Raw genomic sequence first — 23,626 nt, 5'->3', positions numbered from 1 at the left:
GTCAATACTCCTTAATAAACCTTACTTCATATATACATCTATCCCATTAGTCCTGTCCTACAGATCCCTAACTAATACAGCATGAAACACTACCATCCAGCCATCTGATGGCATGACCATTTGCTAAATAGTTGCTCACAAAACGTCTGAGTCCAGAAATCACTATCTCCCATTCTGTGAGCACTTCTGAGTGCACTATATTAAAAACTGGAGTTAATAAGAAGCAAAAGAAAGTAAAATTTAATAATGATAGTGTCCATGCCAAGAAAGAATAAAAAAAAGGTAAATTAAATAAGAGATTATGATTATAACTGCTCTCGCTTTTAAAAAAAATATATTTAAAACACCATGATTCCTACTCAAGTTGCTTTTGAGAGACACAGAGAGACTGAGCAACCTTTCTTTTCCAGCTCAAGGTATTTCCCTAAAAGAAGGCCAGCTGCATGAAATATATAGGCGTCATTTTAGCAATATATCTTAATTTATTTATAAAGGGCTACATTCTGATCAGGACACCCTTCCTATCCTTCCCTTCCATATAATATTTCCCACATTAAACTGCTAAAGAATACAAAAGTAATAAGAACAGGAATCATGCGCACAGCTTGCTGTCTACATTGAGAGTTTATACTCCACTGGCTTCATCAACATAACTGTACTAATACAGCAATCTCTTGCCTAGGAAAATAAAAGTTTCAAAGAACGTTACTGTTCATTTCAGCAACTGCCTGAAAGATCCATCAACTCTTCAGTCAAAAGTGTCAAATGACATTTTTCAATCCCAAAACTCATTGAACTGTTGCCTAAAAATCTTTGTCTTCTTGGCTCCACCAACCCTAAATCATTATGATTCCTACCTAACTCTAACCAAACAGTCCCCCACTTTAAAAGACCCACTGTACACCAGATTTCAAAATCAGAATAAATATACTTAAATCCCTTCAACGTCTGATGTGCTAGTGCCTCAGTCGAGGTAGTGCTCTCCCTTACAGCATTATGCAAATAATGTCAGCCCTGTCATATGAACAGGCTATTTGGCTGATATTTGGAGAGTACAGTATATGATCCATTTAGTCACCACTGCTTTGCATCATGTCACAGTAGACTGCGCCTAGATCCTGTCATCAATATGTATGTATATTTCTGAATCAAAATACATGATCTGAATGACCTACAGGTATATTCAGGCAAATCAGTCACTAGCCCAGAGATTTAAATGTGCAATAACACATCCTCCCAAAAAAAAACTAAGCATGTGTGAATATATTTAGTCTGCAGAAGAGTTTATTCCATTACATTCATTAGAAGCATGGCAGAAAACTGAGAACCAGAGGAAAAAAGTGACTAATCAAAGCATGTATAAAAATTGGTCAAGGTGGGATGATAGCTTGAGCCCAGGAATTCAAGACCAGCATGGCATCAGACTGAAACAACGTTCTAAAAAATAAATTAATTGCTCAGGTGTGGTGTTCGCACCTGTAGTACCATCCACTTGAGAGGCTTCAGCATGAGGATTATTTGAGCCCAAGAGACCCAGACTTCAGTGAGGTATGGTCATGCCACTGCCATCCAGCCTGGGCGAGAAAGCCATACCCCGTCTGAAAAAAAAATTTATAAATAAAGATATAAAAATAGTTTATTTCTTTCACAACAGGCTTTTCTGAGACACATCTTCCATTAAGGGTGACATAGGACTGTGTGTTCCCAACGTTTCTCAATGCATGAGATTGTTTGGGCAAAGAAAAACAAATGCTCTCTTAAGTCCCTTTATTTCCACTACAAACACCCTGTGGATGCGAGTATGAGAACAGCAGGAAAACCACGGTCAGCCTGCAAGTGGCAGACTCAATGGGCATGCTCCCTGCTAAGCAAGTTCCGGCTGCCCATGTGCCTTGCTGTCTGTCTTCTATCCCTGCAGAGCTGTGGAAGGAAACGTCATGACTTCTTTCTTGCCAACTATGACACAGCGGGTAGGTCAGCAGACCAGTCCTCCCAGAAGTTGAAGTGTCAGTGAGTGTGAGGGAAAGCAGAAGGGCTTCCCGTGGGTTGGACCACTCGGTCCATGGCCTCATATAGGTTGTCATCCTTCTACTAAAAGGCAGCGACATCACCATGGCCTTGCTGTTGTGGGGTCCTGGGCAGGGGAGGAAGTAAGGGCATAGAGGGGAGGAGGGTCAGATGAACACGGAATGAGTTGAAGGGTGACATTATTTGCAGTATTTCAGTCTCAGAGGCATAAAAAAACCACACAGAGAGGATGGATTCCAAAGTCCTTAGTGGGGACCTTGGAAGGAGCAGAGAACAGGGCACGGGGGGACACTGAAGGGACAGTGCAGCTCTTAAGGCAAGAGGCGACCTCACTGCGCATGCTCCTTGGGTGCCTCCTTAGTGCGCATGTTCATTGGGCGCCTTGCCATTGGCCCTTCGCCCACCCGGGAGCTGTGATCCTGCACCTCGGGTCCCTGAGGTCTGGATTCTTTCTCCCCTACTGAGACGCAGCCAGTAGGTCCACAGGCCGATCCAACTGGGAGTTGAAGTGTGAGTGAGAGTGCGGAGGAGCCAGCGGGCTTCCGGAGGGTCGGGGCGCGTGATTGGTGACTCCGAGTGAGAAGGGCCTTGATGTCGTCGTCCTTCTCGTGCGGCCCCGCAGCTATGGGCCTTCTTGTCTTGTAGGGGTCAGGACGAAGGAAGAAGGAGGGCTTCGGAGTGGGACGGGGGTTAGGTGAAGCTGGGGCAATGCTGGGGTGCTGTTGGCGGTATTCCAGTCCCAGAAACGCCTGGAACTCCCAACAGAGGACAAATTCCAGACTCCTCAAGGGGCATCAAGGCTGGAATGTCGTGGGCGGTAAGGAAGGGGCCTAGAAAGTGGGAACACTCCGGACTGGTGACCGCCACCCCAAGGTTTGTATAACGAACCGCAGAGGTGCCCGCCCGGTGAGGACTGCCCAGTGCTATGTGGCAACTTCTCAACTCCATCTTGGAAGTTCGAATGGGTGGAAGGGGCTATGCATTCCAACAAAACTCGATTTTAGGGGGGAAACGGGCCTAGCAAATGGGTGTGTGACAAAAGCCATGGGCACTTTAATTTTAATTCTCAAGCTGTATTTTCCTAAATGTCTCACGATGGAGAGTCCAATTGTGAAACCAAACCTCATTGGAAATACCGTGTGTCTCTTGCCATAAGCCCTAAGGATTGCTCAGCTAGCTTGACGAACATAAGTGGCTGTACAAGTACTCGATTCAGAAGGCATACACACTTATACATGCCCTCTGACTTACTTTTCAATGTCTTACCAAATTTTTAAAAATTGCAAGTTAGCATTTGGCCATGGAAGTGCTCAAGTGTGGTATACACTCAGGTGCATTTTAACAATCACAGTATTCTGGTTTTTGCTTTGGTTTGGTTTGGTTTTTTTGAGACAGAGTTTTGCTCTTGTTGCCCAGGCTGGAGTGCAATGGTGCAATCTCGGCTGGCTGCAACATTCGCCCCCCGGTTCAAGTGGTTCTCCTGCCTCAACTTCCCGAGTAGCTGGGATTACAGGTGCTCGCCACCACACCCAGCTACGTTTTTGTATTTTTAGTAGAGACGGGGTTTCACCATTTTGGCCAAGCTGGCCTCGAGCTTCTGACCTCAGGTGATCCATCCCCCTCAGCCTCCCAAAGTGCACACTATTCTGTTTGCAGACTGAAATATGAGTTGGCAAGGAAGAAGATATAGACCAAGACGATGTTTACGACTTGCTCAGCTGGTTGGGCCTATGCTTGTGAGTGACTTCACATTCGATTTTTTTCTACTAGCAGAAATTTTTTTGTGTGGTAGTTATTGTTGAACTAGTATAGATACACTGATAAAGGTCTCCCATGTTGATAAAAAATGATCATGGCATCTCATGAAGGAAAGAGTAACCCAAGAAGGCTACATACTGTTTTTGCCTGGATGTGTGAACTTGTGTTCCTCGATTTCACTGGTGATTTCCTCTTCATGCTTATTCATAGCACATTACACCCATTCAACCCAACATAAATTAAAATGGCTTCCAACGCCATTGAGGGTAACGGTCTCAGAGTAACCTCTCTATGGGAACAGTAACTTAATGAAGAATAAGTATGTGGAATCGTTTTGGGATAGTGTAGGAGCATGTCTTTAAACATGCATATGATCAGAAGTATCTGTGTAATCTGTATATTCATATTATTGACATGCATTGATAAGAAAAATTTTTTATCTGCACACACACACACCACCACCCCCGCCCTTGTCTCAGGAGCCCAGTGTGCCAGAGCCTCAACAAGAAGAACCACCAACTGAAAGTCAGGATCATACACCTGGTCAGAAGAGAGAAGAAGATCAGGGTGCAGCTGAGATTCAAGGTGCTGGGAAGGGAAAGAAAGAATGTCTATGGGGGGAGGAGGCCTGTGTGTGCATCACGCCTTATGCCATGACCAGTAACAGGAGGAAAGAAAGCAATAGGAAAGGATCTCAAACATTTGCTGAGAGTTTTGCAAGAGGCTGGAAATGTGATGGGTATAGTTTGCAGCTTCCTGCAGTCCCCGGATATGGTGAATCTTCTCTTTTTCTTTGAGATGCATTTTGTATGCTTGAAAATATAGTCCTTCCTAAATCAGATGAAACCGTTTAATTGGTTGTATAAAAATGTACATTATTTCGCCAGTTTAACTTGATATTCTTAGGATGTTGCAGTGAGATCCTCTCAGCCATGGTGTTCACAGTGTTGTAAGCACCCTTTGATAGCATGTGGGGTGCCAAGTCACCCTACCATATAACATCCCAAATAAAGCCCATTTGCAAAGGGATGTTAACCTCATTTTATAAATAAGAAAACTGAGGCCGGGTGTGGTGCCTCACCCCTGTAATCCCTGCACTTTGGGAGGCCGAGGTGGGCGGATCACTTGAGGTCAGGAGTTCGAGACCACCGTGGCCAATGTGGTGAAATCCTGTCTCTACTAAAAATATACGAATTAGTTGGGCATGGTGGCACACACCTGTAATCTCAGCTACTAAGCAGGCTGAGGCAGGAGAATTTCTTGAGCCCGTGCGGCGGAGGCTGCAGTGAGCCAAGATCTCGCCACTGCACTCCAGCCTTGGTGACACAGCGAGACTCCATCTCAAAAAATAAAAATAAATAAATAAGAAAACTGAGGCTCAGAGATAGAGGCTTACCAAGAAAACCTGACTCTTGGAGAAGGAATTCATATTTTGTTCCAAGGTGTGCATTCTTCCTGCCATCTATTTTAGAAAATGTGAATGATTTTGCTTAAAAATGCTTAATACTCAAATGTGTCTGTACTATAAGGTACTTCAATATTGGCTCAGGACAAAGCGCAGTTCAGTGAAACAGGATAGCAACTCCAGAAAAGAGGTCAATGAATGACAGCCACTGTTTCCTTTGATGTACATTTTTGACAACATGTTTCGTAAAAGGTGGATAATTCAGGATGTTGGCGTGCAGGTAACTGTGTTAATAGGATATGGAAGGGGCTTTTAAAAGTTGTTTCAATATTTTTATAATTAGAAAACTCCAAGTAGGATAAGATTATCGTGAAACAGAAATTGTTTTCTCAACGGATAGCATTTTCAAACTAATCAGAGACAGAATTTGGGCCATGGATTATTTTAGCAATTCACTGTTAAGGGGTTTCCAGAATATGACTGTCAACAATGCTCATTAATTTCTTTGCACTTCAGTTCCCATACTCTCACTGGAAGACAGTGATTTTGCTGTTATATTTCGTACTTTTTTTCTTAATGACATTCATGTATGGAAAGTCACATATAGGGCCTTTGGACCTAAGAATTACTTTAATAAAGTTTAACCCCAACATTTTCAAGATACCTCAACAGGGGATGAGTGTCAGGACCATAAGATTTGTCATAAGCTCACCAATACATTGATCTAATCCTTCAGAAAATTACATTTAAGTTATGATTAAAATGCTATCCGTGAGGCCGTCTTCAGTTTTCCTAGGTAGCTGTGTGTTTATAATACACATTAGTAAAGTATGGGAAATGTAGGTGTGCTGAGACTTATCCTCAGATTGTCATTTAAGATAAGATATCATAATACAGGAAAACAAACATTTATTACCACAGTAGCCTCTAGGCTTTTATTGCACAACACTAAGGAAAAGAATAGGATCATCTCCTTATTTATCATTCTGGTTTGGCTGCTCCAGTCCATATCCTTGGTATTTTTCAGTGCCTAACCTGGAAGCTGATCTCCAGGAGCTGTCTCAGTCAAAGACTGGGGATGAATGTGGAGATAGTCCTGATGTCCAGGGGAAGATTCTGCCAAAATCAGAGCAATTTAAAATGCCAGAAGGAGGTATGTTATCCATTAAGATTCAAAATTATGTGCTTTCTGTATTACACAATATTATACTTTTGATAATAAAAGGAGAGAATATTACTGCCCCTTTAGAAATAGAGTTCAAACGCAGACTTTCTTTGGAAGGTAATTCAGACCCCAGAAGCCTGACTGCAAAGCTGAAACACTATCAGATACAGACACAAATTGGGTGAAAGCCATATTGAACCATCAAATAGGAAAGCATTTTCTTACTTCTGATTATAACCAACAGCTAACAATTTTCAGATTATTTTGTAATTTCTGCTTTTCACAAATATATAATACACTCGTAATACCTCTTTGTGTGAAATATGCTGATCCCTGAAGAAGATTCTAGTACCAGCTCTAACATAATTTGTGAGATTCTGGACAAATCACATAAATCCTACACCCATTTTTGCTTTTATTGAAAGTAGTGAATGCACATCAGATAGATTAAAATCCATTTCATTGCTGATTTCTACATGCTCTGGTTCTGTTGGAGAGAATACAAAGATATTCGGATTTTCATGATTTGTTTATCATAACGATCAGCTTCAGTCCAATTGTAATATCTGAGTTGAGATTTCATTGCTCCTAAGAAAACGAGCAGGCACTCTGCTTGATGTTTGTTTTTCCATAAGGAGACCTTCATGAGTGTTCTTGGATTTTGTCAAATCCTCAATTCTCTCAGGCTCTTAAACAACTATTGTTTTATTTATTTTTGTTTGTTTTTGTTTTGTTTTTTTCGGACGAGGTCTCGCTCTGCCGCCCAGGATGGGGTCCAATCTTGGTTCACTGTGACCTCCGCCTCCCGGGTTCAAGCGATTCTCATGCCTTAGCCTCACATGTATTTGGGATTACAGGTGCGTGCCACCACGCCCAACTAACTTTTGTATTTTTAATAGAGACGGGGTTTCACCATGTTGGCCAGTCTGGGCTCGAACTCCTGACCTCAAGTGATCCACCTGCCTTGACCTCCCAAAATGCTGGGATTACAGGTGTGAACCACCTCCCTCACCGGACCCAATGATTGCATTTGCAGGAACCTACAACATTCAGACCGTACATTCAGACCATTCCCGCAGTGAAGCCTTGAATGACTGAATAATAAAATGGAAAGAGACAGTCAAGTTTTTGTGGCCCATGAAGTAGGGAACATGCATGTAGGTCAGTGATGCTCAAAATGGTTGGAAGATGCCTGCGCTAAGCATGCTCCCTACCCTTCTGTCAATCGTCATGAGCTACTGTGTGTAATTAGATTGAAGACACATATGGTAACCTCTAAACATATCAGAGGTTATATATTACAGGTTTCTGCCTTGAGTCATCAGATGATATGATTTAAAGGTCAAAGACTATAACGTACTAAGTCCTGAGTAGTCCACGTAAGTATCTTTTACACATGTTTTCCAAATTGCTGATTTAATTAGAAGAACTTCTGAATTTAAAGGATGCACTGCATTTTTAGGGGAGAAATTATCTAAATGTTTTACTCCACACTTCTGAACCACTCCATTAGACTAATTACATCAATAGATAGTTTGTAGACGATTTCCAGGAGCCTACTGAACAAGCCTCAGTTGTATTCTTAGGACAGTCATAGCGTTAAATGCATATCTTATTAAAATAGATAACAAATTACATGATACAAGAAAATAATACTAAGACATAAAAAATAATAAAAGAGTCACAGAATAAACTTAAGGGAAAAGGAAGCAGGCAGTAAATGAAAGGTATGAATCATTAACAAAAGGAAAACTAATCCAAAAGTAATACATTTAATAGATCGTTCTTTTGAGAAATAGGTAGGAAGACAGCATCCAGTAGATTAAACAATCTTGAAAAAAATGGAAAAAGCACAACATGGAATATGAACAAGACCCAGATATTGAATGTAAGGCATAATTGAAAGTGAATACATTCTTAAACACTAATATTTTCAGAGTATGGATGAAATGGTTGACATGCTAGGGATGCCTACATTATTTAATATGTCCCTGCAATACCTGAATATCTGAACGCCACAAAGACTGTGCATGAACTTGTGAAATTTGCTAGTCGTCCCTCAAAAACAGTTACTTTTAGAAGCAAATATTTAGCTTTTCCAGATGTCTTACTCTCCGTTTTCATTTCCCTCTCCATCCATTTCTTCTTTTTTTTCCACACTGGTTATGATATATAACCCTTTCACATTTTAATATCAATCATGATCTTGATACCTTAAAACTTATATGACCATTTAATTAATTGTACAAACGGGAATAGTTTCCAGTGAAAAAAGTGTCATTATTCATATTGACATGAGGACTATAGGTGAAAACTGGATGCAAATGGTTAGTGTATGTTAAAAAAGAACAAAGAAGGGTAAACTAGCTCAAAGCAATATCACAGCACTTCTTCACGATAGAGAAAAAACAAATGCAATACTGGCCTTTCTATTCATTCCACTTATGTATTTCCTAATGTGACATTAACTGTTTCCTCAAAAGATAGTTTTCAGACTATTTGTAGGAACCTATTGGACATTCAGACCATACTCTCAAGCCAAAACTTTAAATTATGCATTTTTTCTGGAGGAATTTTTTTTTCAGAAATTCCTTCTGTTTCTTAGGTTTTTTGTGTTCTCGTTGTATTTTGAGTAAACTCTACACAATGTTTGCCATCTACTTTAAGCCCCTTTTGATAGATTCACTTGATTTAATGTGATCTGACCTCAGACTGTCTTTTGGTTTCCTTCTAGCACTAAAAGCAGGGTGTGTTTTTAAAATGTTGCTAATGTATATGTTTGGAAGTGTATCCTCAAAGTCTCTACAGAGGTCTAGTTGAATATTAGCCGTAGGGAGACTCTTCAGATTCTGGTTTTAGTCCACTGTATAAAACTAGACCTTTGGTGTCCTTTGCATACCTTTAATTTCATCTGAATACAGTTCTGCTAGTAATGTTCCCTCCTGTTATGTTTCTATTGCAGGGGAAGGGAAACCACAGCTTTAAACGAAGACAACCAAAAGAATGCAAACTGGATTTATCCGAGATATTTGACTTTTAAAAATCTCAATAAAGTTTTCCAGTTTTCTCCAAAGAAGTATCACACATCTTTTGTTCATTTATTCTCGCATATTAGACCCTATTGGAAATTTTGGCCAGGTGCAGTGGCTCATGCCTGTAATCCAAGCACATTGGGATGCTGAGGCAGGAGGATTGCTTGAGCTTGGGAGATTGAGACATGCTTGGGCAACATGGCAAAACCCGCTCTCTACAAAAATAAATGAATGAATGCATGAATATATGCATATATGTATGTAGGTGTAGTCCCAGCTACTCTGGAGGCTGAGGTGGGAGTATCCCTTGAGCCTAGGAGGTCAAGGATGCAGGTAGTCATGTTCATGCCACTGCAACTCCAGCCTGGGTGAATGAGACTCTGTCTGAATAAAAAATCGTATCATTTTTGCAACTTTGTATTCTGATTGAGCTGGTATACACGTGTGATATTGTGAAATACATATATTTGGTCCTGGACCCTGCTTACTGTCATACAACTCCTACAGGTTTTAGAATCGCCTCATAGTGACGTCTTTTTGTATGCTAGTGAGTTGACCATTGACTGGCAGCTCCTAGTTAGCTCTAGGATAGGGGATTAGAGGGTTGGCACTTTCAGCCACATCCCCAACCTTCAGGACGGAGAGGGGCTGAAGGTTAAGTTGATTGCCAATGGCGGGCCAACAGTTTAGTCAGTCATGCCTATATAATGAAAACCTCCATCAAAACCCAAAAGGACAGGGTTCATAGAGCTTCTGCCTAGCGGAACACATGGAGGGTAGCATGCCCGTAGAGGCCATGGAAGCCCCCTGCCTCTTCCTTCTATTCCTTCCCCTATGTATCTCTTTATCTGCATCCTTTGTTAGGATATCCTACTTTCCACAAAATATGTGAGAATTCCCCAGGCTGTAGAGCTGGATGAAAGAACTACAGCCTAGGCAGAAGAAAGGGGAAAGCAACTAGGGCAACTTGCTGAAGCAAAATTACTTGGATCCTACCTACACTGTCTCCTTACAGGCGATGGCATGACATAGCCATGGGTGTAAGAGCCATCCTGCCTCTCACACACTGGCCTTGAGATGGTGGGCAGGATACTTACATCCTGTGGGACTGTTTCTCCATTTTAACGTTGAAATTAGAATATTTAGACTAAATACTTGCTATGAAGAATAAATGAAATAACATACAATGCAGGCATTACATTGCAGATAAATTTACTAGTTATCTTTCCTTAATCCCTTTAAAATTTCAAATGTTTTCATTCCATTTTTCTTTACAACTACACCTCTAGTATGTGATAACTGCTTTGGAATTGCAAGTAGGAATATCAATCTACCTTTTTAAATGCATTTGACTTCAGAAACTGATTTGATGTAAATATGTAAATTAAATAGCAGTGTAGCTGGCATCAGACATGGCATTGATTCTGAAGTTGATTTGTAAATAACCGAGGTGTGACAAGGCCAACCCTATGTCAGTACTATGTGCTGAAAACTTGTTTGGTGTGTGTGAAGCCATGAAGAATAAGTCTATTCCGGTCAGTCAACACCACAGAACTCAATATCATCGTGTGTCAAGAGCTCACGCAGTCCCTAAGCAGCCCTGCGGTGGCTAATGGGGCCACAAGGATCACCAGTGCAGTTGTAATTTTCGCTTGTCATATATTCATAGATTTGGCAGGTAAAAGACAATGAACCCAAATGGATCAAAGTGGTTGATTACTTGCAGACTCAGCAAAAGCAAGATTAACATCGTGTCAGCACTGTGTCCCTAGGCCTACAGTACCACACTGAATTGGAGTTACTCAGTGACAGCACAGATGGTGGGTCTCTCTGCCTGTGAGGAGCCCACAGTCATAGCATAAGGCCAATTTTGAAACCACACTGAATCCTGAACCCCAGATCACACCTGACCGAGTTGCAACTATGGGACAGCAGGGGTGACCCAGCTCCCGAACATCTCACACAGAACACCTTAGGGATGTCATCCATGCTTGTGAGGAGGAGGAACCTGTGTCAATGACTACCCTGAACTGGCTGCCTGCTGACAGCTCCCGCAAACCAAAGATGCAAATCAGTTGTTTGGACTGGACAAGGAACCTTAGAGGGAAAGGTCCCTTAGTGGGAGGCCACATTGGGGGCCTTGGCCAGCTCCTACCTGACGAATGTATGTCCTGCTGCGGGTGCCCTAACAAGGGTAAAGTCTTGTTGTCCAGGGATATCACCTGTGCCCTCTGGGATTGTTCTTACCTATATGCCCTGACTATCCCATCACTGCCTCATCCCTGGAAGGCATTCACATCAGCTTCAGCTTCCTGTCCATAGTTGCGCTGAGCCTGAAATGCTGGCTTGGGCTGGATAAAAATGGTTAATACAGAATCTTAGTTAGGAAGTCACCTGCCTTTGTCAGATGGACCTTCAGCATTAATAGGATTCGTATAAGATGGATGTGATGGGAAATTTGATGTGTCAACTTTGCTACGCCACGATGCCTGAGAAATGTTCACTTTGACCACAGTAGATGTATCCATGAAGTGTTTTCTTTACATGAAAACTAGCATTTAAATCAGCAGACTTTGGGTAAACCTAATTGCCCTACCCAATGTGGGTGGGCCTCCTCCAGTTCCTTGAAGGCCTTCAGAGAAGAAGACAGGGGTCCTCCACAAGATGAAGAAATTCTGCCTCCACACTGCCCTCGATTTGAGCTCTCATATCACCTCTTCCCCGCGTCTCCAGCCTGACATCCTGCTCTGTGAGATTTGGACTTGCCAGTCGCAACACTTCCATGGGCTAGGTCTTCAAACTCAGTCTCTCTCTCTCTCTCTCCACCCACCCACCCACACGTGCACACACACACACACACACACACACACACGTGCACGCGCAATGAGGAACCCTAACCAATGGGTTGCATATGTCTGGGACCCTTAAAGGGCATAACTGAGATCAGTACTGCAGGTTGGTCTCACTCTGCTGCATGGCTCCTAAAGCAGAGGCCTGTGGCTTTCCCCTCCCACCCTCTGCAGACTGACATCCACGTGGCTCATCACTGTGACTTAGTGTTTGGTCATCCAACCATGTAGAGATCACTACAATTCCACAAGTGTTCCCTGCCCTCCTTCTGCATGTGAGGTCCTCTGAGATATTTTTAAGTCAAATGTCTAATACAAAACCAGTTTGCGTTCTTTCAGCTTGTATTCATTTAAACCTGCAGTTGCCTTTCACCTATAATAGAAGAACAACATTACTAGCAGAACTGTATTTAGGTGACATTCAAGGTATACAAAGGACGCCAACGTTTTAGTTTCATACAATAGACCAAAACCAGAAGCCTATGAGTCACCCATTGGCTTACATGCAGTTAGACCTCTGTAGAGATTTTGAAGATAGATTTCCAAGCATATACATTATCAATACTTTTTAAACACACCCTGATTTCTAGTGCTACAAGGAAACCAAAAGACAGTCAGAGGTCAGAACACTTTAAATCAGGTGAACCTATTAAAAAGTGGTTCAAAGTAGAAAGCAAACATTGTGTATACTTTTGCTAAAAATATAACCAACACACAAAAAAAGTTAAGAAATAAAAGGAATTTACAAAAAAATGTTTAATGCTTTAGCTTGAAACTATGTTCTGGATGTCCAATAGGCTCCTGGAAATAGTCTGAAAACTATCTTTTAAGAAAACAGTTTATTGCATTTGTTTTTTCTCTATTGTGCAGAAGTGCGAAAGTGTTTCTTTGGGCTAGTTTACCCTTCTGTGGTTTTTAAGGTACAGTAATCATTTTCCCCAATTTTCACTTAAAGTGCTAATGTCAATATGAATACTGCCTTTTTACACTTGAAAGTATTCCCGTTTGTATAATTAATTATATGGTCACATTAGTTTTAAGCTATCACTATCATTCCTGATGTCAAAACGTGAAACCGTTATATATCATGAACAGTGTGGCCAAAAAGAAAAAGGAAATAGAGGGATAGGAAAATGGAAAGGACAGTAAGACATCTGGAGAAGCCAACCATTTGTTTCTAAAAGTAAGAGTTTTTGAGGGACAACTAGCAAATTTCAGAAGTTCTTCCAGTCTTTGTGATGTTTAGGTATTCACATATTATAGGGATATATTAAATAATGTATATGTGCCTAGCATATCAACCATTTCATCCATACACTGAAAATATTAGAGTTCAAGAACGTATTCACTTTCAGTTATAACCTAAATTCAATATCTGTGTCTTGTTCATGTTCCGTGTTGACCTTTTTCCATTTTCTCCGAGTGTGTAAACTGCTGGATACTCTATTCATAACTATTTCCCCCCAAAAAATCTTTTGAATTTGTTACTTTTGGATTCGTTTTCCTTTTACTAGTGATTCGTATCTGTCTTTTATTCATTTCCTCTTTCCTTTCCCCTTAGGTTTATTCTATTGCTCTTTTTTTTATTTTTTATTCTTCTCCTTTATCATGTAATGTGTTGTCTATTTTAATAAGATGTGCATTTAGGACTATAATCTTCCTAAGCATACAGTTGAGGCTTCTTCAATAGGCTCCTGGAAATAGACTGAAAACTGTCTTTCTCTCTCTCTCTTTTTTTTTTTTTTTTGAGACGGAGTCTCGCTCTGTCGCCCAGGCTGGAGTGCAGTGGCGCGATCTCGGCTCACTGCAAGCTCCGCCTCCTGGGTTCACGCCATTCTCCTGCCTCAGCCTCCCGAGTAGCTGGGACTACAGGCGCCCGCCACCACACCTTGCTAATTTTTTGTGTTTTGTTTAGTAGAGACGGGGTTTCACCGTGTTAGGCAGGATGGTCTCAATCTCCCGACCTCGTGATCTGCCCGCCTCGGCCTCCCAAAGAAAACTGTCTTTGTATGTAAATGGTCCAATGGAATTGTTCAGCAGTGTAGAGTCCAAACGTTTAGGTAATTTCTTCCCTAAATATGGAGTGCTCCCTTGAAATTCAGAAGCTCTTCTATTAACAGTCAGCAATTTGGAAAATATGTGTAAAAGATACTTATGTCGACTACTCACGAATTAGGACGTTATAGTCTTTGAACTGTAAGTCGTATCATCCGATGTCTCAAGGCAGAAACCTGTAATATGTAACCTCTGATATGGTTAGAGGTGATTCTATCATATGTGTCTTCAATCTAATCACACACAGTAGCTCATGAAGACTGACAGAAGGGCAGGGAGCATGCTTAGCACAGGCATCTTACACCCACTTTGAGCGTCACTGACCTACATGCATGCTCCCTACTACATCGGCCACAGAAACCTGACTGTCTCTTGCCATTTTATTATTCAGTCATTCAAGGGTTCACTGCGGGAAGGATTTAAAATACAATTATTCCTTAAGAACCAGAGAATTCAAAATTTAACAAAATCCAAGAACAGTCATTTAGCTCTCCATACAGGAAAACAAACATCAAGCAGGGTGCCCACTCTTTTTCTTAGGAACCATGAAATCTCAAATCAGATATTATAACTGGAGTGAAACTGTTATGAGAAACAAATAATATCTTTGTATTCTATCCAACAGAACATGAAAATACAGAAATCAATCTTGAAACAGATTTTAATATATCTGATTTGCATTTACTATTTTCAATAGAAAAAGATGGATGTAGAATTTTTGGAATTCATCCAAAATCTCACAAATTATGTTAGATCTTGTACTAGAACCTCCTTCAGTACTCAGCATATTTCACACAAAGTGGTATTACAAATGCATTATGTATTTGTTTAAAGCAGAAATTAGAAAATCTGAAAATTGTTGGCTATTGGCTATAGTCACAAGTAAGAAAATGATTTCATATTTGATGATTCAGTATGGCTTTGACCCAATTTGTTTCTGTATCTGATAGTGTTTAAGTCTTCCAGTCAGGCATTTGGGGTCTGAACAACTTTTCAAAGAAAGCCTGCATTTGAATTGTGTTTTTAAAGGGGCAGTAATGTTCTCTCTTTTTATTATCAAAAGTATAATATTGTGAAAAACAGAAAGCACATAATTTTGCATCTTTATGGGTAGCATACCTCCTTCTGGCATTTTAAATTGCTCTGATTTTGGCAGAATTGTCCCCTGAACATCAGGACCATCTCCGCATTCATCCCCAGTCTTTGACTGAGACAGCTCTGGAGATCAGCTTCCAGGTCAGGCACTGAAAATTACAGAGGTTCTTGATTGAAGCAGGCAAACAAGAAAGACAAATAAGGAAATGATAATATTATTTTCCTCAGTGTTATGAAATAAAAGCCTGTAGACTACTGTGGTAATAAATGTGATGTAAAGATGTCACATTTTTGTTTTCCTATATTATGGAATCTTATCTTAAATGATAATCTGAGGATAAATCACACCACACCTACATTTCCCATACTTTACCATTGTGAATTATGAACAGTGAATATCGACTAAGAAATCTGAAGTCTGCCACATGGATAGAATTTTAATCCTAAATGAAATGCAGTTTTCTGAAGGATTAGATCAATGTATTGGCCTGCCTATGAGAAATCTTACAATTGTGACACCCATCCCTTGTTGAGGTAACTTGAAAATTATTTAGATAAATTAACATTATGCTTAGGTCTAAGGGCCCCATATGTAACTTTACATAAATGAATCACATTTAGAATAAAGTACCAAAAATAACAGGAAAATCACTATCTTCCAGTAAGGGTACAGGAGGTTGAGTGCAAATAAATTAGTGGTCATTGTTGACAGTCATATTCTGGAAACCTCTTAACAGTGAATTGCTAAAATAATCCATGGCCCAAATTCTGCCAGTGTTTAACGCAAAAATGCTATCTACTGAGTAAACAACTTCTGATTCAGGATAAACTTATGGTACTTTGAGTTTTCTAATTATGAAAGTGCTTCTACAACTTTTAAAAGCCCCTTCGAAATCGTACTAATATAGCTACCTGTATGCCAGTGTCCTGAATTACCCACCTTTTGCCAAACATCCTGAAAAAATACAGAAAGATACCAATCAAAGAGTGGCTGTCATTTATTGAGCTCTTTTCTGGAGTTGCTATTCTGCTTCACTGAACTGTGTTTCGTCCTGAGCCAATACTGAAGTACTTTACAGTACACACACATTCGAATAGTAAGTATCTTAAGCAAAACCACTGACCTTTTCTTATTACAACATGGATAACACAAACCTTGGGACAAAATATGAATTCTGTCTCCATGAGTACAAAGGTTCTTGGTAAACCTCCATTTCAGAGCCTCGGTTTGCTTATTTATAAAATGGGGCTACCATCCTTATGCAAATGGGCTTTATTCAGGGTGTTATAAGGTAGGATGACTTGGCACTCCACATGCTGTTAAAGGGTGCTTACAGCACTGTTGACACAATGGCTTAGAAGATCATACAACAACATTCTAAGAAGGACAAATTAAACTAATGGCACACTGCATATTTATGCATAAAATTAAACTGCTTCATCTGATTTAGCAAGGACTGTATTTTCAAGTACACAAAAATATATTTCAAAGTTAGGAGAAGACTCGTTATATCCAGGGACTGCATGAAGCTGTAAACTGTACTCTTCACTTTTCCAGCCAACTTTCAGCAAATGTTTGCGATCCTTTCCTAATGTTTTCTTTCCTCCTGTTACCGGTCATGGCATAATGCATGATGCACACATAGGCCTCCTCCCCCCATAGACGTTCTTTCTTTCCCTTCCCAGCACCTTGAATATCAGCTGCACCCTGATCTTCCTTCTTCTGACCAGGTGTAGGATCCCGACTTTCAGTTGGTGGTTCCTCTCGAGGCTCCTCATCACTGGGCTCCTGGGACCGTGGTTGTGTGTGTATAAATAAAAAGTTTTGGCCGGGCGCAGTGGTTCACGCCCAGCACTTTGGGAAGCCAAGGCAAGCAGATCACGAGGTCAAGAGTTCGAGACCAGCCTAGCAAACACAGTGAAACCTTGTCTCTACTAAGAATACAAAAATTACCCAGGCGTGGTGGCGCATGCCTGTAATCCCAGCTACTTGGGAGGCTGAGGCAGGAGAATCGCTTGAACACGGGAAGCGGAGGTTGCAGTGAGCCGAGATCACACCACTGCACTCCAGCCTGGGTGACAGAGCAAGACTCTATCTCAGGAAAAAAAAAAGTTTTGTTATAAATACATGTCAATAATGCAAATATACAGAATACATAGATATTTCTGATCATAAGTCTAAAGACATTTCTCCAACACTATTCCATATACTTATTATTCATAAAGTTATTCTTCCCACAGAGAGGTTACTCTAAGACAGAGTTACACTCAAGGGCTTTGGAAGGCAGTTTAATCTATGTTGGGATGGATGTGTGCAATCTGTTATGAATAAGCATACGGAGGAAGTCATGGGCAAAATCTGGGGAATCCATCCAGGCAAAATCAGAATGTAGGCTGGGCACAGTGGCTCAGGCCTGTAATCCCAGCACTTTGGGAGGCTGAGGCAGGCGGATTGCCTGAGCTCAGGGGTTCAAGACCAGCCTGGGCAACATGATGAAACTCCGTCTCTATTAAAATACAAAAAGAAATTAGCTGGGCGAGGCGGCGTGCACCTGTAGTCACAGCTACTCGGGAGGCTGAGGCAGCAGAATTGCTTGAGCCCAGGAGACGGAGGTTGCAGTGAGCCGAGCCTGGGTGACAGAGCAAGACTCCGTCTCCAAAAAAAAACACACACAACGTAATCCTCTTGGACCAGTCTTTCCTTCATGAGATGCCATGATCATTTTTTATCAGCTCGGAAGACCTTTAACAGTGTATGTATACTAGTTCAATGACACTATCACACAAAAAAATAATTTCTGCTAATAGAAAACAACGAATGTTAAAGCACTCACGCATACTCCCAATCAGCTCAGGAGGTTGTAAACTTCGTCTTGGTCTCGGCCTACATGTTGATCTTCCTCGCCAAATTATATTTCACTCTGCAAAGAGAATACAGAACACTGTGATTGGGAAATGGCACTTGAGAGGATAGCTATATTTGAGCACTTCCATGGCCAAATGTTAACTTGTCACTTTTTTAAAGTTTGGAAATACTTTGAAGGTAAGTCCCAGGGCAAGTATAAGTTTGTGTGTCTTCTGAATAGAATGCTTGCACAATCACTTAAGGTGGTCAAGCTATCAATGTCTTAAGGCTCCTGGCAAGAGATACTGGATATCTCTGATGTGGTTTGGTTTCACAGCTGGAATTTCCATCATGGAGACATGTAGGAAAATAGAACTAGAGAATTAAACTGGGAGTGACCACAGTGTTTGTCACATACCCATTTCCTGGTCCCAGTTCCTCCCTAAAATCAAGTTTTGCTCGACCACAAAGCCCCGTCCATTCAAACCTCGTGGAGTTGAGAAGTTGCAACACAGCACTGGGTGCTCCTCACTGGACACCTGTGCCTGGCATTCTACAGACCTCGGGGCTGAAGTCACCAACCCGCAGCCTTCCCAGTTCCCAGGCCCCTTCCTTGCCACCCACGCCGTCCCTGCCTGGGTCCCCCCTGGGGAGTCTACAATCTGTCCTCTGTTGGGGGCTTGAGGCATTTCTGGGACTCAGATACCTCCAACAGCTCCCCCAGTATGCACCCCATCATAACCCAGTCCCCGCCATGCCGAGGCCCTCCTTCCTCCCTAGTTGTGGCCCTGACAAAAAAGAAGGCCCATGGCTGCAGTGCCACATATAAAGGATGAAGACCTCGAGGCCCTTCTCCCTCTGAGTCTCCCTCCCACCGATGACCCTCCAGAAGCCCACTGGCTCCTCCTCACCCTCACTCACACTTCAACTCCCAGTTGGATTGGCCTGTGGACCTACCTGCTGCATCTCAGTAGGAGAGAAAGAATCTAGACCTTAGGAACTTGGCCTCACAGCTCCAAGGCATTCACCACGAGGGCGAAGGGGTAGAGTAGAAGACGCCCAGTGAACATGTGCACTGAGGTGGGCGCCCAAATAGCATGCGCAGTGAGATGTGCGCTAGCCTTAAGGGCTGTGGTGTCCCTCCTTCTCCCCGCTCCCCCTGCTCTTTCCTCCATCCCTTCCTAGGACCCCACTAAGGACTTTGGAATCCATCCTCCCTGTGTGTTTTTTTTTATGCCTCTGAGACTCAAATACCCCAATATCACTGTTCAAAACTCACTCCGTGTTCACCTGACCCTCCTCCCCTCTATGGCCCTTATTCCTCCCTTTTCCAGGCCCCTCAAGGGAGGAAGTGCATGGTGGTGTCGCTGACTTCCAGTAGGAGGATGAGGCCCTCTGTCAGGCCACGGACCAAGTGGCCCAACCCATGGGAAGTCTGCCCACTTTCCCTCACACTCACTCACACTTCAACTTCTGGGAGGACTGATCTGTGGACCCACCTGATGTGTCACAGTCAGCAAGAAAGAAGTCACGACATTTCCTCCCACAGCTCTGCAGGGACAGAAGGCAGACAGCAAGACCCACGGGCAGCAGGAACTTGCATAGGAAGGAACATGCACATTGAGCCAGGGACTTTCAGGGACAGCCAGAGTTTCCTCACTGTCACCATGATAGCAGCAGCTGCTGCCATCACACTGGCTGCAGCAGGGAGGCCCAGCCAGGGCTGCACGCTCTGTGGAGGCAGCAGGAGCCAGGGACAAGTGGGATCCCCATCTTTTACGAGTTGGGGAGGGAGCTCCTGGGTGCACCTGCAGCTGCCCAAACGGCAGCTGTAGACCCAGACCTCTAGCTCCATGGAGCAGGCATATTGTGGCTACAGATCCAAGCCTCCCTGTCCTCTTGGGGGGACTGTGAGCAGGCAGGATCCCTGCCCTCCCGGGTGCAGCTGCAGCCAAACGATCTATGGCTGCAGACCCAGGAGCTGGGGACAGGTGGGAGCCCCACCCCTTCAGAGTTGGTGGGTTGGGAGCTCCCCAGGAGCAGCTGCAACTGCCCTCCCAGGTGCAAGACCCAGGCGTGTCTGCAGCCTGCACTCTCTGAAGCCCAGGAAGGCCCCCACTGTCCCTGCAGACTTGGAAGTGTCAGCACCCACTGCCTGATCTCTCCCTGCTCCCAGCACCCACTCTGATTTCAGAGCAGGTTGGGAGCTGAGCCCCTGCACTGTCACAGCTCAGCCAAGTGTGCACATGGCCAGGCCAGCACTGGCATGCCAGCCCCCTGCCACCTCAGACACCTCCAGAATTTGATTTTTGAGGAACATGAGAGGGGAAGCCAAGGGGGTGCTGAGGGCAGCTGGGCGGAGGCCTGCAGGTGCCCCTTGGTGTGAGCAGCCTGGGCATCATAGACTGCAGTGGGAGGCAGACAGGCTCCAGAGCAGAAGGGGGCAGTCCCTGGTAAGGACCCACCTTCAGACCAGGGACTGGCCAGGCAGCCAATCCCAGAGACCAGAGTGTGGACTTGTGGTGCCTTTTCTGGGCCGATCCATGGCCACCCATGGACCAATGTACATGCACTTTCTCCCCTCTGAGGTCCATAAATGCCTGGGACTCAGCCAGAGCAGGGCAAAGGATGGAGAGACAGTGGGACGACCAGCTGCAGAGAGGAGCTACCCTCTCCAGCGCCTCCTCTCTGCTGAGAGCTGCAGACATTGGAAAGACCTGCCTGCAAAGAGGAGCCACACTCTTCAGGGCCTCCTCTCTGCTGAGAGCTGAACACTTGAGCGAACAACCTGCCTACAGAGGAACTACCCACTGCGGATCTCCTCTGAGCTGTTCTAACACTCAATAAAGCTCCTCTATGTCTTGTTTTTTTAAAAAGTGAATATACAGTTTACTTAACATTCAAACTTCATTAAGACATGTGCAATATGGCAATTTTACTGGGGATTAAACCCTACCTAGGATGATTGCTTGCCGGAGCTTAGCAACAGGGTCCAGTTCACACTTAGCACTAATTAAACATTTTACTGAATAAATATAATACCAAACAAAATGCATTCAAATGCTTTCTAAAAAATATTTTAAAGTCCTTTCTACTCAGGCTAATGACAAACACAATAAAGGCAGATATGCTAGTTTAACATAATTGGCTGATTTTATACAGCACTTATATCTTTTAGTCCACAAGTATATTATTAAATCATAGAGAACATCAAATACAACCATTTCTACAGAACTAGGAAATAAATTTCTAAGAAAGATTTTACAGACCCCATCTTTTATACCCACCCCAACAGTCTAACTCTAAAGAGGATGAAGCCAATGACTTTCCTCACAAGAGCTCATGACTAATGTAGCTTTGCTATCAAAATCTATATTTCTGATCCATTATGAGCATCGAGACAAGATCCAAATAGTCCCAAAGAAAGAACCACAATGCATATTGTCATTGCCTATTCAGCAACAGCGAACACTGCATCCAAAACTCTCATCCCAGGAATTAAATAAGGTCAGCCACATTCATGGGCATCTCCTTTACTGTAGTATTGTAGAAAGTCTCAATGTCATGAAGAATCCTCTTGTCTTCTTCAGTAACAAAGTTTATAGCCACACCTTTCCTCCCAAATAGACCACCTCTGCCAATTCTGTGAATATAGTTTTCACGATTGGTAGGTAGATCATAATCTATAACCAAAGACAGTTGTTGCACATCAATCCCACGAGCCAACAAGTCACTAGTGATCAGAACACGGCTTGACCCTGATCAGAATTCCCTCATGATAACATCTCTCTCCTTCTGGTCCATGTCACCATGCAGAGCAGAAACTGAAGTCTCTGGCATGCATTTTCTCAGTCAGCCAGTCCACTTTGGGCCTTGAGAAAAATAACAGCCTGCGTAATGGTCAGTGTCTCGTACAAGTCACAAAGTGTATCCAACTTCCATTCTTCTCTCTCAACATTAATATAAAACTGTTTGATTCCTTCAAGGGTCAATTATTCCTTTTTCACCAGAATTCAAATTGGATCTCTCATGAATTTTTTGGTCACTTCCAACACATCAGTTGGCATTGTGGCAGAAAGCAACACAACCTGAATACTTGTATTTAGTTTTTGGAAAATCTCATAGATTTCATCCTTAAACCCACGGCTCAACATTTCATCTGCTTCATCCAAAACAAGCATTTTGATCCATTTTGGAAAAAGATATCTTCTGTTTAACATATCAAACACTCTCCCAAGTGTACCAACAACAATATGTGGTGCTTCAGCCTGCAGTTTTTGCATTTCAGTTTGAACATTTGTTCCACCAATGCAGACATGACAAGTTGCTCCCATATAGTCTCCAAGTGCCAGAATTACCTTTTGGATCTGTGGAGCCAGTTCTCTGGTGGGGGCCAGCATTAGTGCTTGGGTCTCCAACTGTTGCAGGATGGAAATAGCAAATGTGGCTGTCTTGCCAGTACCTGACTGAACTTGAGCAATCACATCATACCCTTTCATACAGGTAATAATAGCTCTCTGCTGAATAGCAGAAGACTTCTCAAAATCGTAAGCATAGATGCCCCAAAGAAGAGACTCCTTTAAATTCATATCATCGAAGTTATCAACGATCTCATTACAGTTGCTCTCAATGGCACCATCAGGGTCCATTCCCTCTGGGCTGCCACGTTCTCTGTTATAATCCATGGAGCCACCAGGCATGATCCAAAAAACCACTCAGTGCCCGACTGAAAAGTCCTCTTTGTCTTGTTTACCCTCCACTTGTCTGTGTACCTTATACTTCCTGGATGCAGGACAAGAACTTGAACAAAGGTGCCACCAGCCACAGAGGTTTCCAGCCAGAAAATCGACACCCCAAAGATCCCATAACACCTGTATCCGCATCCACAGGGCATTTTTTAGTAAAAAGAAAGGGACTTAAGAGAGCTTTTGTTTCTTTGCCCAAACAATCTCCTGCATCAAGAAACACTGGAAACACACAGTCCCGTGTCACCCTTAGTGGAGGATGTATTTCTTTTGTGACAGAAATAAGGAATTTTATGTCTGTATTTACACGTGCTTTTTCCTAAGGATGTTGCTCTGTTGCCAAGGCTGGAGGGCAGTGGCACAACTCCTGGGCTCAAACAATCCTCATCCTGCAGCCTCCCAAGTGGGTGGTACTACAGGTGTGGACACAACACCTGAGCAATTGATTCATTTATTTTTTAGAGAGTGGTCTCACTATGTTGTTCATGCTGGTCTCAAATTCTTGGGCTCAAGTGATCTTCCCACCTTGGCCAATTTTTATACATGCTTTGATTAATCACTTTTTTCTGTGATTCTGGGTTTTATGCCATGCTTCCAGTGAATGTAACAATAAAAGATCTTACAGGGCAATAATCCTACTGCATTTCTA

The 23,626-nt window shown here is 42.6% G+C and overlaps 1 protein-coding gene and 2 pseudogenes across 4 annotated transcripts; 1 reads left to right on the top strand and 2 right to left on the bottom strand.

Annotated features, from left to right (window-relative positions):
- Positions 1–2,317: 2,317 nt before the first annotated feature.
- On the top strand, positions 2,318–9,429 carry LOC129135314 (X antigen family member 5). 4 transcript variants are annotated; one of them, XM_016943505.4, is made up of 6 exons: positions 2,328–2,538; positions 3,685–3,764; positions 4,266–4,371; positions 6,219–6,344; positions 7,661–7,735; positions 9,319–9,426. In XM_016943505.4, the coding sequence occupies exons 2-5, from the start codon at positions 3,693–3,695 to the stop codon at positions 7,693–7,695; spliced, it is 339 nt and encodes a 112-aa protein (XP_016798994.1). In that variant the 5' UTR covers positions 2,328–2,538; positions 3,685–3,692; the 3' UTR covers positions 7,696–7,735; positions 9,319–9,426. The 4 variants fall into 4 exon arrangements, with proteins under 4 accessions (XP_016798993.1, XP_054532223.1, XP_016798995.1 ...); XM_016943504.2 differs by lacking the exons at positions 7,661–7,735; positions 9,319–9,426 and adding an exon at positions 7,393–7,646 and having other exon boundaries at positions 2,318–2,502; XM_054676248.1 differs by lacking the exons at positions 7,661–7,735; positions 9,319–9,426 and adding an exon at positions 7,393–7,646 and having other exon boundaries at positions 2,321–2,538.
- A 2,235-nt stretch (positions 9,430–11,664) lies between these two features.
- LOC100610244 (X antigen family member 3-like) lies at positions 11,665–18,294 on the bottom strand (annotated as a pseudogene).
- Positions 18,295–21,667: 3,373 nt separating this feature from the next.
- On the bottom strand, positions 21,668–22,932 carry LOC100609787 (eukaryotic initiation factor 4A-II-like; annotated as a pseudogene).
- Between the last annotated feature and the right edge of the window lie 694 nt (positions 22,933–23,626).

This window comes from Pan troglodytes, chromosome X (assembly GCF_028858775.2).
Source record: "Pan troglodytes isolate AG18354 chromosome X, NHGRI_mPanTro3-v2.0_pri, whole genome shotgun sequence".
Classification (NCBI taxonomy): Eukaryota; Metazoa; Chordata; class Mammalia; order Primates; family Hominidae; genus Pan; species Pan troglodytes.
The sequence above is the reverse complement of the archived record's forward strand: the minus strand, read 5'-3'. Positions and strand labels throughout refer to the sequence as shown.

Coding starts and splice junctions, on each gene's coding strand:
- LOC129135314 (XM_016943504.2), top strand. CDS start 3,693: ATGAGTTGGCAAGGAAGAAGATATAGACCAAGACGATGTTTACGACTT. Junction 4,372..6,218: donor GGGTGCAGCTGAGATTCAAG/GTGCTGGGAAGG, acceptor GGTATTTTTCAG/TGCCTAACCTGGAAGCTGAT. Junction 6,345..7,392: donor ATTTAAAATGCCAGAAGGAG/GTATGTTATCCA, acceptor TTGCATTTGCAG/GAACCTACAACATTCAGACC.